At 59.7% G+C, this 12,581-nt stretch overlaps 3 protein-coding genes across 3 annotated transcripts; 2 read left to right on the top strand and 1 right to left on the bottom strand.

The window, feature by feature from the left end:
• Positions 1–613: 613 nt before the first annotated feature.
• A1Q1_04970 (uncharacterized protein) lies at positions 614–1,918 on the top strand (the record flags this gene model as incomplete). The annotated part of the gene is made up of 3 exons (XM_014321777.1): positions 614–993; positions 1,082–1,101; positions 1,191–1,918. The coding sequence occupies 3 exons, from the start codon at positions 614–616 to the stop codon at positions 1,916–1,918; spliced, it is 1,128 nt and encodes a 375-aa protein (XP_014177252.1).
• Positions 1,919–2,802: 884 nt separating this feature from the next.
• A1Q1_04969 (DNA-directed RNA polymerases ii 24 kda polypeptide) lies at positions 2,803–3,585 on the bottom strand (the record flags this gene model as incomplete). The annotated part of the gene is made up of 3 exons (XM_014321776.1): positions 2,803–2,905; positions 2,978–3,199; positions 3,323–3,585. The coding sequence occupies 3 exons, from the start codon at positions 3,583–3,585 to the stop codon at positions 2,803–2,805; spliced, it is 588 nt and encodes a 195-aa protein (XP_014177251.1).
• Positions 3,586–4,231: 646 nt separating this feature from the next.
• Positions 4,232–9,584, top strand: A1Q1_04968 (uncharacterized protein; the record flags this gene model as incomplete). The annotated part of the gene is made up of 9 exons (XM_014321775.1): positions 4,232–4,237; positions 4,293–4,640; positions 4,684–5,624; positions 5,812–6,645; positions 6,689–6,812; positions 6,860–7,006; positions 7,062–9,155; positions 9,280–9,408; positions 9,447–9,584. 9 exons carry the CDS (start codon positions 4,232–4,234, stop codon positions 9,582–9,584), a joined length of 4,761 nt encoding a protein of 1,586 aa, XP_014177250.1.
• Positions 9,585–12,581: the final 2,997 nt, after the last annotated feature.

The following is a 12,581-nucleotide window of genomic DNA, read 5'->3' as shown; positions in this document are numbered from 1 at the left end:
GCTGTCGAGGTTGTGGGAGGGATGCAATGCGTGCAGCGACCTGCTTGGAATGGATGGATCAATGACGACGGGGTGGACAGAAAACAACTGCAACTCGCAAAATGATCTTGGCGTGCCTAAAATCACCAGGCGCGGAGGAATTTTGCACGCCTTCATCTGTAGCGGAATATAGTAACGCCCTGCATGCTGCGACTGTTTGGCTGCCCAGGACTGGTCAGGCTCGGAAAGTGACCCTGGCCCGTCCACCGCGACACCACACACCCACCACTGCGACTGCGATCGGTGCGCACTTTCACTCCCTGGGTTCGTAACTTTCAGAGCACACAGAGAGATTCCTCCCACAAAGGTCGCACTCCTTTCCCTCGCCCTCGTCGTGCTCCGCCCCTTTCTCCCTACCTCCAACCGAGAGCACGCTGCCCCGTCACAAGCTCAGCCTCGAACTGAAACCTTACTCGTCCGTCTCACCTAGATCGACGCCTAGATCCTCCGCACTCCTCTCGCTCCGGGGCCAAGCGCGCTAGCGTCGCAGTAGTACGCCGAAGACCCTCAGTCCTCAGACCTCCCGGCCTTCCTTCCGCAGTAGTGCTCGTGCACGTCTCCCCGTGTCCCAGCCATGGAATACAGCAACCACCTGGAAAAAGGAGGCTCCGCGCCTTCCTCCTCCTCCTCCTTCCACACACTCCACGACACCACTACCCACGCTCCTTACACCCCCGCTCCTTCGCACGGCGCGACAGCTACCCGCGCCCGGCACGGCCACCACCACACCCGCTCCGACAGCCACCACTTCACCTCGGCCCACTCGCACTCGCACTCGCAGTCTGGCGGGCCGCTTTCTAACCCCAACCGACGGGGATACTTTGACGACGTCGAGGAGGAGAAGGACCGCAGGCGCGCAGCCATGAGCCCGAAGAACATCGGGCGCGCCATCGGCGCTCGCTTCGTGCGCGCCGTCAAAAGGGGAAACCTCCCCTTCATGCTTGTGTTCACCATGTAAGTATCCGACGAGCGGCGAGCGGCGAGTGTAGCGGACGCTGCCATCATTGCTTCTGTCACATTGCTCTCGCCACGCCACTGGTAGCGACCTGAAGAAACGCGAATGTGGGTGGCAACGAACATGTGGCTCGATCGCCGCCCCTCGCTTCAGCTCTGCGGACTGGGATTCGAGCTGACACCCAGCGCCCTGTTAGTGTTCATCGGCGCCCTCGCTGGAGTAGGGTACGTCGACCCTTCCTCGCCCAGCCCACGGGCGCGGCCAACAGAGGACCAGCAGTTCGAGCCGGGTCAGCCCGTCTTCGACGCACGGGAGGCCCAAGCTGAGCTCGAGAAGCAGATGCAAGCCCAGCGCGCGCTGGAGCAGCAATGGCGCCGCGCTGCCCGTCCCAACGCCGGCGCCTGGATGCGCGACCACCGCGATGACGGAAGCCGGAAGCAGGCCGAGATCAGTCCCGAGGAGGCGGCCGAGATCGCGGCGCAGGATGCGGAGAAGCTCCGCCTGCATGAGCGGAATCTGCTCCGCGGACTCGAGAATGCCCGCCTGGAGTTGGCGGATACGGAGCAGGAACTCCTCGCCGAGATCAAGCTGAACAATGGCCTGCTGACCAAGCTTAGGCGGCTGCAGGATCGGGCCGATGCCGAGTTTGAGGCGGAGCAGGCCAAGCTTGATGCGGAGGAGGGCACTGATGCCGACGCTACAGCCGGAGGAGCGGCTGGGGCCGCGGGGGAGAAGAAGGTCCCCAAGCCGCCCAAGATGCTCATCAACCCGACGACGCACGAGCACGACGAGCGCCTGGGTATGTCCGCCGCCGACATGAGCAAGGACGGAGACTTGCAGAAGAGTCTTGCCAAGCTGCGCGAGAATATCGTCGAGACGGACACCAAGCTCGCCGAGCTCAGGAGGAGGATTGAGGCGCACTAGACATCACTATCATCATCATCAGACACTCGTTATCATTCATCCCATTTGTTATGCACTGTTTTTGTTCCATTTGGCTCACTCTTTCCTGCATCTGTAGGTCACATAGCGTTGCCTGCGGAGACTAGACATGTGCTACTGACATAACACACCTCGATAACTCTGATAGAGGTGTGCAGATCCGATAGACGTCACCCGCAGTCACCTGCAATGCCACCGACGGGACGCCTGCGGACGCCTTTCGGCGCCCTGCGGCGTCCACATCCTCGCCCATTATCATACAATGCATATCCCGGTCTATGTCTACATGCAAATGCGGTAAGTGATGTACCTGTCATGTCAGCTGTCGTTCCAGGTCCCGTAGCTATCCGAGCAAGCGACGGGCGAGCGGGCGGGCGGAGCGAGGCGGAGCACCCGTGACAGCAGCAGGCTGCCGGACACTGCCCATCGTGTGCTGATCACCTGCTCCCCAGCCTGGACAGCACGGAGACAGCACGGGGAGAGATGCGGGCTGAGCAGTCGCCTACACATTGTGTTTCCGCGCCAAACTCAGCTCCGCGTCGTTTGCTTCGCCCGCACACATGCCACGGAGTAATCGGAAAGGAGAACTGGATGCCCCACATCCTACACTGCTACAACGCTCGCTGCGCTCGCTTGTGCACACTCACCTTCCTGCAGTCTCGGATTCACGCTCGATCCGGAACACCTGTCCTCGGCGCAGGCCGTAGTACTTGGCCACGGGGTCGGTGACCATGATACGCGGGAGCTGCGTGTCCTTCAGGCGGCTGGGTGTTAGCTATTCGTCTCGACCTGAAAGCTGCGAACGAAGGGGAGGAGAATTGGAGCTGAGGAGCCTACAGGCAGCAGGAAGCAGGAAGCTGCCGCAGTTAAGCAGCCCGGTAGAGCAGCAAATCTGCAAAATCCAGCATAGCCAGCTGCGGCCCCATAGCTGAAACAACCACGACTTGCTCTGGTTGCACCACCATGGCGCTGTCGAACAATAGCAGGCGCTACCTCTCCATTTACCTTGCCGCTCCGCTGCTCAGCGGCTCGCCGACTCACTATCGCTTGATCAGGGCGCTCTTCTCCTCGGGCTCCATGATGGTGTGCTTCGGGACGAGGAAATGCCTGGTGATGTTCACGAGCAGGTCCGCCTCCTTGAAGTCCTCGAGGTGGTACTCGGACTGCATCTCGTTCTGCGTCTTGGCCGCGCCAGACGTCAGCTTGCCGCCGTGCACGATCAGGCCGCGCTTTGCTCCGACCGCGTCGAGTGATGTGACAAAGCTGAGGGGTTAGCTGACTCACACGTTGCTACAGCTGAATCCTTATGAGTCGAGATAGCGGAGGCTACGCCCCGGCAATCCGACGACTTCATCAAGCCCAGCCAAGCTCCATGTAATTACCCACCTCTTGTACGTCGCCTTCGAGACAGCCTCCTCAGCACAGAAGAAGACGTAGATGCGATCCCGCGAGTCGCGGCTGTGGTTCGCGTGGAACGCCATGCGTCCGCGGTCAACGGAACCACCACCGCCGTACGTCTCCTTGAAGTCGTCGAACGACATGTTGATCTCGTAGTCGGCAACCTCGTAGCCGCGGTCACGGATCATCTCATGAACAGTCTTCGACACACGCCAGAGACGCGCCAGCTCGCGGTCCGAGTCCATCGACATTGTTTATAAGATTTTGGAGGTGTAGGTTGCGAAGAGTGGCTGAATGAAGGATGCCGGTCGACAAGGAAGGCACGGCGGGTCGCGCGAGAGTCGATCAAGTCGGAGAATGCAGGCGGGGGTGCGGAGAGTCGGGTAGAATGCAGTAAAGTGTCGCTGTCGAGGTTGTGGGAGGGATGCAATGCGTGCAGCGACCTGCTTGGAATGGATGGATCAATGACGACGGGGTGGACAGAAAACAACTGCAACTCGCAAAATGATCTTGGCGTGCCTAAAATCACCAGGCGCGGAGGAATTTTGCACGCCTTCAACCTCCACCATGCCTGGTGACTGATAGCGGACGAAGCCGACGCTCTCTATATCGGGGTACGCGTCTGTCACATGGCCGTCGGCGGTTGCTCCGAGCACGAGACTCACCCTTTCGTCACCTTTGGCGCAGCAGAGCGCTATATCCTTTGGCTTGATCTGCCTTCCTTCCTTCTCCCCCCCCCCATCAATCACTCGTCGCCGTTCTCTCCGTCCCAAGGTTGTGTACACTCGCCCCGCCCGCGTACACACATCCCTCTGGCCCGAGGCGCAACCCCGGATCTCGCTGGGCTCTTAAAGCGCTCTGGACGCGCACCCGGGACGCTGTCTGGACGTCACCATCATGTCTGTGCGTACCCTCCGTAAACAATAGCTCGCTGTCCAACCGCTGACCCTTGTCTCAGACGAGTGTGCCGAGTCTGGTCGCTCTGTCGAACGTGCGGGTGGCGACTGCCTTTGGTCTCCTCGTCGTCCAGCAGGTCAGCCGCGTGCCCCCGCTCAACGTCGTGCGCAAGATCTTCACCGACACGATTCCACTCAAGTCTGTGCCAACTGATAAGTCACCCGAGGACCCGCAAGTCATCGCCGACTCGTGGAAGTACGCCCCCAAGAGCGCCCTCCACCACACGCTCGTCGCCATCAGCGCCATCGAGGTCGCACTCTGGAGCTATGCCTTCGGACTGCAGCTTTACGGGGGCATCGAGCACGAAATACCAGTGAGGGATGTCCTCACCGCTGCGGCTGTCGCGGCTGTTTGGGTGAGTTGTCAAAATTGCCTCTAGCGGCTAACCTCAGGCTATGCTGCTCTTCCGAAATCTCTTGCGCCCTCCCATTGTCCCCCCTTGGACTAACTTGGTCGTCTACCTGTGGTTCGCCGTCCTTTCGGCCGTCGTTCTGGCAGCCGCCGCGTACCAGAAGTACGCTCATGGCGTCCTGCCGATATGGGCCACCGACCGAGTCCTCTTGTTCGAGTCGCTCAACGCCGCCCTGTGCCTCACCCTTGCCGTCGTCGCCGGCTTCCTCCGCTTCAACAGACCGCAGGTGCTCGCGCTGGCGCCGGACGTTGCTCCCGACGATGTCGTGACGCTCAACCAGTGGCTGACCTTCACTTGGATGAACCCATTGATCAAGAAAGGTGCTGAGCGCCAACTTGAGCCGGAGGACGTGCCAAGGCTCAGCCCTACCCAGCAAACCAAGATTGTCTTCGACAGCTTCCGCTCGGTGATCGCGTCTAGCCTCCTATGGAGGATTGTCAAGGCAAACCGTTTCGACTTACTCGTCGATGTCACTCTGACCTTTGTGGCATGCTGTCTCCAGTATCTGTTGCCGTTCTTCCTGCAAAGGATCGTATCCGGTATCATGGAGGGCACCCCTGAGTCTATCGGCCGTGCCTATGTCTATGGAACTCTTGGATTCTTTGCACAGGTCAGCAAGGCAGTCGTCGACCTGATCCACCTGTGGCACGGACGCCGCGCAAACATCCGAGTGAAGTCCGGACTTACCGCCTCGATCTACGAGAAGGCACTGAAGAGGAAGGACACCGCCGGCGTCGTCCAGATCAAGGAGGCGGAGGGCAAGACAGAGGAGGTCGACACCAAGCAGAACGCTGCCGACACTGGAAAGGTCGTGAACATGATGAGCGGCGATGCCCAGCGCATTGCCAACATGGTCAGCTTCATGTACCAGATCTCCACCAACCCGTTCGAAATCGCCATTGCATCCTTCTACCTCTACCAGTGAGTCGTCCGCTCGGCTTCGCGATCTAACATACAGGCTTCTGGGCTGGTCTGCCTTCGTCGGTATCTGTGTCCTGGTGATCTCTTGGCCGCTCAACTCCTTCCTGTCGAACCGCTCGGTTAAGATCCAGAAAGCATGGCTCAAGGCCCGCGACAAGCGCATCTCCATCATGACGGAGCTGATCAGCTCTATCACATTCATCAAGTTCTTTGCGTGGACGGGCAAGTGGAAGGAGAGGGCGATGGACGCCCGTAACGCCGAGCTGAAACAGATGGTCCGCAGCATCTTCAACGGCCTGGCGTTCTACCTTCTCTGGGGTCTCGTGCCACTCTGCATCACGCTGCTCGCCTTCTTCAGCTTCATCTACTTCCAGCACGGCAAGCTGACTGTCGATGTCGCCTTCACTGCTCTGGCTCTTTTCCAGATGCTCCGCATGCCCTTGAACATTCTGCCGACGTTCATCGTCATGATGTTGCAGGCCAAGGTCGCCTTGAACCGCATCAGTGACTTCCTGGCTGAAGGCGAGGTGCCCGATTGGGTCTCTTCGCTGAAGCGCCCTGCTGAGCAAGGTACTGGTCCCGAGAAGGTTGGCTTCAAGCGCGCCACTCTGCGTTGGAACTCTGGCGCATCCGTATCTGAGAGCAACGGAGCGACAAATGGCACCACTGCTAATGGAAATGACGACACCGAGTCCACTCCTCCCTCAGAGGCTGAGGTCTTCGAACTCACGGACATCAATGTCAACTTCCCCGTTGGCAAACTCTCCGTCGTCACGGGTCCCACCGGCGCGGGCAAGTCTGCTCTGCTCGTTGGTCTTCTCGGAGAGATGGACGTGCTGTCAGGTGAGGTCTTCCTCCCGAAGAATCTTCAGCAGGTGGACCCTGCCACTGGTCTGCGCAACTCGAGCGCGTACGCTGCTCAAACGCCCTGGCTTCAGCAGATGTCGATCAAAGACAACATTCTCTTCGGAGAGGAGTATGACGAGGAGAGGTATGAGGCTGCTGTCGACGCATGTGCTCTGTAAGTGCTTACCTGGTGTAGTCGACCAGAGAGCTAACGACAGTCGGACCGATTTCGACATTCTCGAGGACGGCGATGACACCGAGATTGGAGCCAAGGGAGTGAGTATAGTCTCGAATGGCAGTGTGCTGCACTATAACCCACTAGAGTATTCCCGACTAATCATGGTGCATTATCAACTGACAACCTTCAGGTTTCTTTGAGTGGGGGTCAGAAAGCCCGAGTTGCCCTGGCTCGAGCGGTCTATTCATACACGAAGCACGTGCTCCTCGATGACCCTCTGGCGGCTGTCGACTCGCACACGGCCAAGCACCTGGTCGAGCAGTGCTTCAACGGCCCGCTCATGAAAGACCGCACTGTGGTGAGTCGACTGGACATGGCATTCGTCGTAATCCGGCATCGCTGACAGTGTCCAGATCCTTGTGTCTCACCACCTCGACCTCCTCGTTTCGTCGGCTGACTACATTGTTCGCGTTCTCGACGGCCGCATCGCCTGCCAGGGAACACCCTCTGAGCTGAACGGCGAGCTTGCCGGCATCGTCGCTGTCGAGACCGCCATCACGCGCAAGGAGGGACCCGTCGCGGCGGTCGATGCAACTACGCTCGAAGAGCAACAGCTCGGTACAGAGGACGCTGCTCAGCTGAAGAAGAAGGAGAAGAAGAGGGGCCCGGCCCGGAAGCTTGTCAAGGACGAGGAGCGTGCAGTCGGCAACGTCAAGTTCCAGACCTATGCTCGCTATTTCCGTGCCGCTACTTGGATCACCTGGGTTTTCTTCTTTATCGCGCTCTTCATCACGCAAGGATCTAGCTTGCTTGAGCGTTGGTGGCTGAAGATCTGGGGCGAGGCGTACAACACGAGGTTGCACTCCTGGTTCCAGTTTGCTGGGGCCCACGACTACAGCCAACACAGTCACTCTGAGATTCGCCACAACTGGATCTACCACGACTCCATGGCATCGTCTGCAAATGCCACCCCCGATCTCGCTGTGCAGTCCATGGGCGATTACACCAGCAAGCTGCCCTCTGCCGACACACACCCTCTCTTCTACCTCGGCGTTTACGCTTGCATCGCCGTCCTCACCATTCTCGCAACTGTGGCGGCCTCTGCCGCAAGCAAGTGGGGAAGCTACCGCGCCGCCCGCACGCTTCACAATGAGTTACTCGACTCTGTTCTGAGGGGCACCATCCGCTTCTTCAACACGACCCCCATGGGCCGCATTCTCAACCGCTGCACGAAGGACATCGAGACCGTCGATGGTTCTCTGGCCGGATCGCTCTCCACGGTCATGGTGTACTTCGGCTCTCTGATCGCCGCCACCGGCATGGTTGTTTTCGTTGTGCCCTGGTTCGCCATCCCCGCTGTCGGCATCATGGCCATGTACTACAGCTACGCTGTCCTGTACCTGCGTACCGGACGAGGTCTGCGACGTCTCGAGGCTACATCAAAGTCGCCCATCTTCTCTGGCTTCGCTGAGCTTCTGGACGGCATCATCAGTGTCCGTGCGTTCAGCGCTGAGCGCCGTTTCTTCGATGGCATGTGCAAGCAGGTCGATGTTGCGAACGCTGCTTTCTACTACTACTGGATGACGAACCGCTGGCTGCTGCTGCGTTTCGACGTTCTGGGTGCTATCGCGGTGTACGCGACCACGATTCTCTGTCTTTCCGGTGCTGTCTCACCCGGATCTGCGGGTGTCGCCATCACCAGTGCGCAGGGCTTCGTTCAGGCTTGCTACTGGGTCTCCCGCTTTGTCGGAGAGCTCGAGATGGACTTCAACTCAGTCGAGCGTATCGAGGAATACCTGCTCCTGCCGTCTGAGCCTCCGTCCACGATCCCCGGCCACCAGCCGCCTGCGTATTGGCCCTCGTACAATGGCACCGACGACTTCATCCGCGCCGAGAATGTCGAGATCAAGTACGCTCCCGAGCTCCCCACCGTCTTCAAGGGCTCTTTCTCGATCAAGCCCGGGGAGAAGATCGGTCTCATCGGGCGCACGGGTTCTGGAAAGTCGACTGTGGCGATGAGTCTGCTGCGCTTCACTGATCCAGCTGCAGGCAAGATCATTCTGGACGGCATCGATATCACGTCGATCGGTATCGACGACCTCCGCTCGCGCATCACATACATCCCACAGGATGCTGTGCTGTTCAGCGGTACAATTCGCGACAACCTGGACCCCTTCGGCGAGCACACGGATGCCGAGCTCATCGAGGCCCTCACTCGGGTCAAGCTCATCAACCCCGAGACTGCTGCTGCCACAAGGGCTGGTACGCCTTCCGTCTCGCGCAACGCCTCCCTCGTCGCGGTCGACCAGCGCCTTGCCCAGGTCGTTGCGCAGGATGCTGCGATCAACCGCAACGAGTCGTCGAGTTCGCTTGCCAGCGGTACAGGAACGCCGCGTGTGCACATCACGCTGAACAGCGAGGTCTCTGCCGGTGGTGCCAACTTCTCGCAGGGCCAGCGCCAGCTCGTTGCCATGGCTCGTGCTCTTCTGCGTCGCTCCAACCTCATCGTAAGTTACGAACAGTACGTCAGCTGACTTCAGATCATGGACGAGGCAACCTCAAGCGTGGACTTTGGTGAGTAAATCTATTCTGAATGGTAACTGACAAGCAGCTACGGACTCTGTCCTGCAGGCTGCCATCCGCACCGAATTCAAGACTTCCACCGTGCTCTCCATCGCGCACCGCCTGTCGAGTGTCATCGACTACGACCGCCTGCTCGTCTTGGCGGACGGTGGTGTCGCCGAGTTCGACACGCCCATGGTAAGCTTAGCAACACGGTCTCACTAACCGACACGCAGAACCTCCTTCGCAAGGGCGGCCTGTTCAAGACGCTCTGTCAGAAGAGCGGCAAGTACGAGGAGCTCTATCGCGCCGCCGAGCGCAAGGAGCAGGCGGACGGATCCGAGTCGTCGGATGCGACTTTGATCGAGCCTTAAAGTGCCACGCTTAAGCGAGGTGAAGACCTCGGTCACATCTTGGCCGTTTCGCAATCTCAGCGCAATCGCAATATTACAGAACAATTCTATAGACTGGAACTCCCCAAAACATGCAACACTTTGTGAACGTTAGCATCTTGGCCTTCATTCGTTCTGTGCCTGGTCTCTGCCCCGTTTGTGACCTGTGGTTGTCACCCAAGCCTGGCGCTCTCACGATGACTGACACTGCCGCAGGAGCCGCAAGAGCCGCACCCGTGTCCAGCACTCGTGTCCAGGTGTCCAAGTCTTAAGTGGGGCGACCAGTAGGCGAGTTCTGTCGTGAGAACAGGGACAGGGGTCCGGCGTGATCGCGACATCGGCGCGCAGCCGCGCAGCATACCTAGCGGGCCGCACGACGGTACGGCGTATACGGCGACTTGGCCTCAGTTATCTCCTCGGCGGAGATAAGTGCGTGGTCGGGCCGTCCAGTCGGGTTGCGAGGCTCTGCGGTGTTCATTACCCTCAAGTCATACTGGTTTATCCAGGCAGACTACCAAACACATGAGTTGCTCGCTCCCCCTTCTTTCGTTGGCGCACGCTGGCGTTGCAAGTGCAATGGAAGGCGCAGTTCTGCAGGGTCCAGCATGTCAGGCGTGACGAATCGCATGCCATTTGAGCAACCAAAATCGCTGAATATGTCAACTCCGGACCGGACACACGACCAGTTTAGCGCGTCAGGTGTAACCAGGTGCATCAGGTGTGTGCGGCTATCCGCGGCCGCATCAGCTGTTGCCCCAGCTGACGGCCTGCTGGCTGCCAGAGCCGCAACTGCCCAAACTGACGCAACCGACGCCACGCAGACACACTCATACCGCTGCCATTTTTGAGGTGAGACCGAGGTCTCTCGGACTTCGGCGGCGTTCATAGAGCAGACGTATGCATGCCCTCAGGTCTCTTGGTGCGGCGGGCAGCGCTCGCCGCTATACCGGTGGACTGGTGAGCCGGTGGACCGGTGGGCCGCTCCGTCGGAGTCAGCACTCGGGTCAGTCTGTCGGGACTGGAATTCGGGTTGCGTCTTTCCATGAACACTCCCCTGCAGCATCCCTGCGGCGGCCGCGATGGGCGGCTTCGCACCTCCTCGTGGTGTACTCCTTGCGGTCGACCCTGTGATGCATACCCTGCACATCGACCTGCGTCCAAACATCAGAAAAACGCAAGTCACCAAAGCGCCGCCGAAGAAGGAGCCTCTCTCCGTCCTCGCACGTCCGACCAATGAACTGAGGAGGAAAGAGGACCGCAATGCCGACTTTCGGGCGAGGATTGGCGAGTATTCACCGAGCGCGGAGCCACGCACCACGCGCGCGCTCTGTGTCCCTTCGGTCCCTTCTACCCCTTCTGCCCCGGATCCTGTCGACGGAGTAATCAAGAGCCATTGTGCTCAATCGGAACCGGGTTTGGTCACCCCTGCATTTTTCTGCAGGGTGGGGGAGCACAAAGAGCACATGTCCGAGGCTGATCACCTGTGCTTCACTTGCTCTCCTGCGTGCCGTGGTTGTCGCCTGGGTCGTCAAGGTTGGGTGTCATGTCCTGAGAGGAGACCAAGATGAGCCTGGAAATGGATAAGGTGGGCGCAATCCTGGCCCGAGAGCACGTCGCAGACCATGCACAACGTCACTGGCGACAGCCCATTGCTGCGCGCATGCATGCTGGCAACGGGGACGAATCAGGCTCAGGCAGTGCTTTCACATGACTGGCAGGAACGAGAGGAACGAGGGTCCGCGGTACGGTGGTACGGGCTGGCAGGCAGCATTGCAGGGCCGTGGCTAGGGTGAGAGGGACTTGGGTGGTCGCGCGAGTTGCAAGAGTCGCCGATCCCGAGCGCGCCGAGCGCGGAGAGGCAGGCACCCCCTGGTAGGGTGGACGCGGAGCTCCTGCCCATGTGCCCGCTGGCCGGCCCTGCAGCGCCCGGGTCCGCTCACATGGACCCATGGTACTTGGACTCGGGGCGGGCTCCCCACTCGGTCCTGCATTAAGCCCCTGTGTCACCAGGTCCACCCTGTTCCTCGCCGGCCATCTGCCAGCAACCACTCTTCTTCCTCCCCAATATCCTCCATTGCCCCAAGATGTGGCCCCAACGATCCGTGGACTCAGAAACAGAACTGGTCCCAGGCACACAGAGGAGGGTGACAAGCGAGCAACGACCCAGAAACAGAAATAAGCAAGGTAAAATACGAATAACGAAAATGACACGAAACCCACCGGGCTATGAGCACATGACGCGAGCTCGCGGGATGGGGAGCCGTCTAGCCCAGTTCTAAAACTGGCAGCAACGCGCTGCCCCGCTGCAACATCTGCGCTATACGCGGCGATCAGACCGGGCCCCGGGTCTAGAGCCCATGAAAAGTGCGGGTGGGACGGCGCGTGCGTCCGAAACACGCTATGCACGCTACCGTTCAGCTGACATGGGCGTGGGTTCCTCCTCTTGGCCAAGTTCCGTGCCGCGCGTCGCTTGCTGGCCCGTTGGGTTGAGTGCCTTTGGGAGGACACTCGTTACCGACTCCAACTCCACTGTCAAAGTGCCCGTGCCGCCGCTCCAACCGACACTACCGACGAGCGAGAGCTCCAACCGACTGCGAACCTCAACTTTCTTTACCGTGGTTGCTCCACCACTTTAACGCGGGTTTGCCCAGATTCCGCAACGGCAGAGACGTAGAGGCAGCTGACAGCGTACGCAGCCCAAACCTGGACGTTCGAGCCCCAGGCACACAATTGCAAGGCACAGGCGCGGAAGCGTAAGCCATCAGCAGTCAGTAGAGTGTCAGCAGACAGTGGGGCCACGGCAGTTCAGGGCCTGTCCAAATGTCAGGGGACTTGCCAAGCCAAGCTCGTGGAAGGTATGCGAGCACGGACTCTGGCGTCCGCTTGTCCGCTCTCCTCAAGAGTTCGGCTCTTATGCCACATGGCTTACGACCCGTGCGCTCTCAGTCAGGACGAGCTCGGCAACCTCGCTGTTGTTAT

Source organism: Trichosporon asahii (assembly GCF_000293215.1).
Source record: "Trichosporon asahii var. asahii CBS 2479 unplaced genomic scaffold scaffold00071, whole genome shotgun sequence".
NCBI lineage: Eukaryota > Fungi > Basidiomycota > Tremellomycetes > Trichosporonales > Trichosporonaceae > Trichosporon > Trichosporon asahii.
This window is presented reverse-complemented; position numbering and strand designations above follow the sequence as displayed.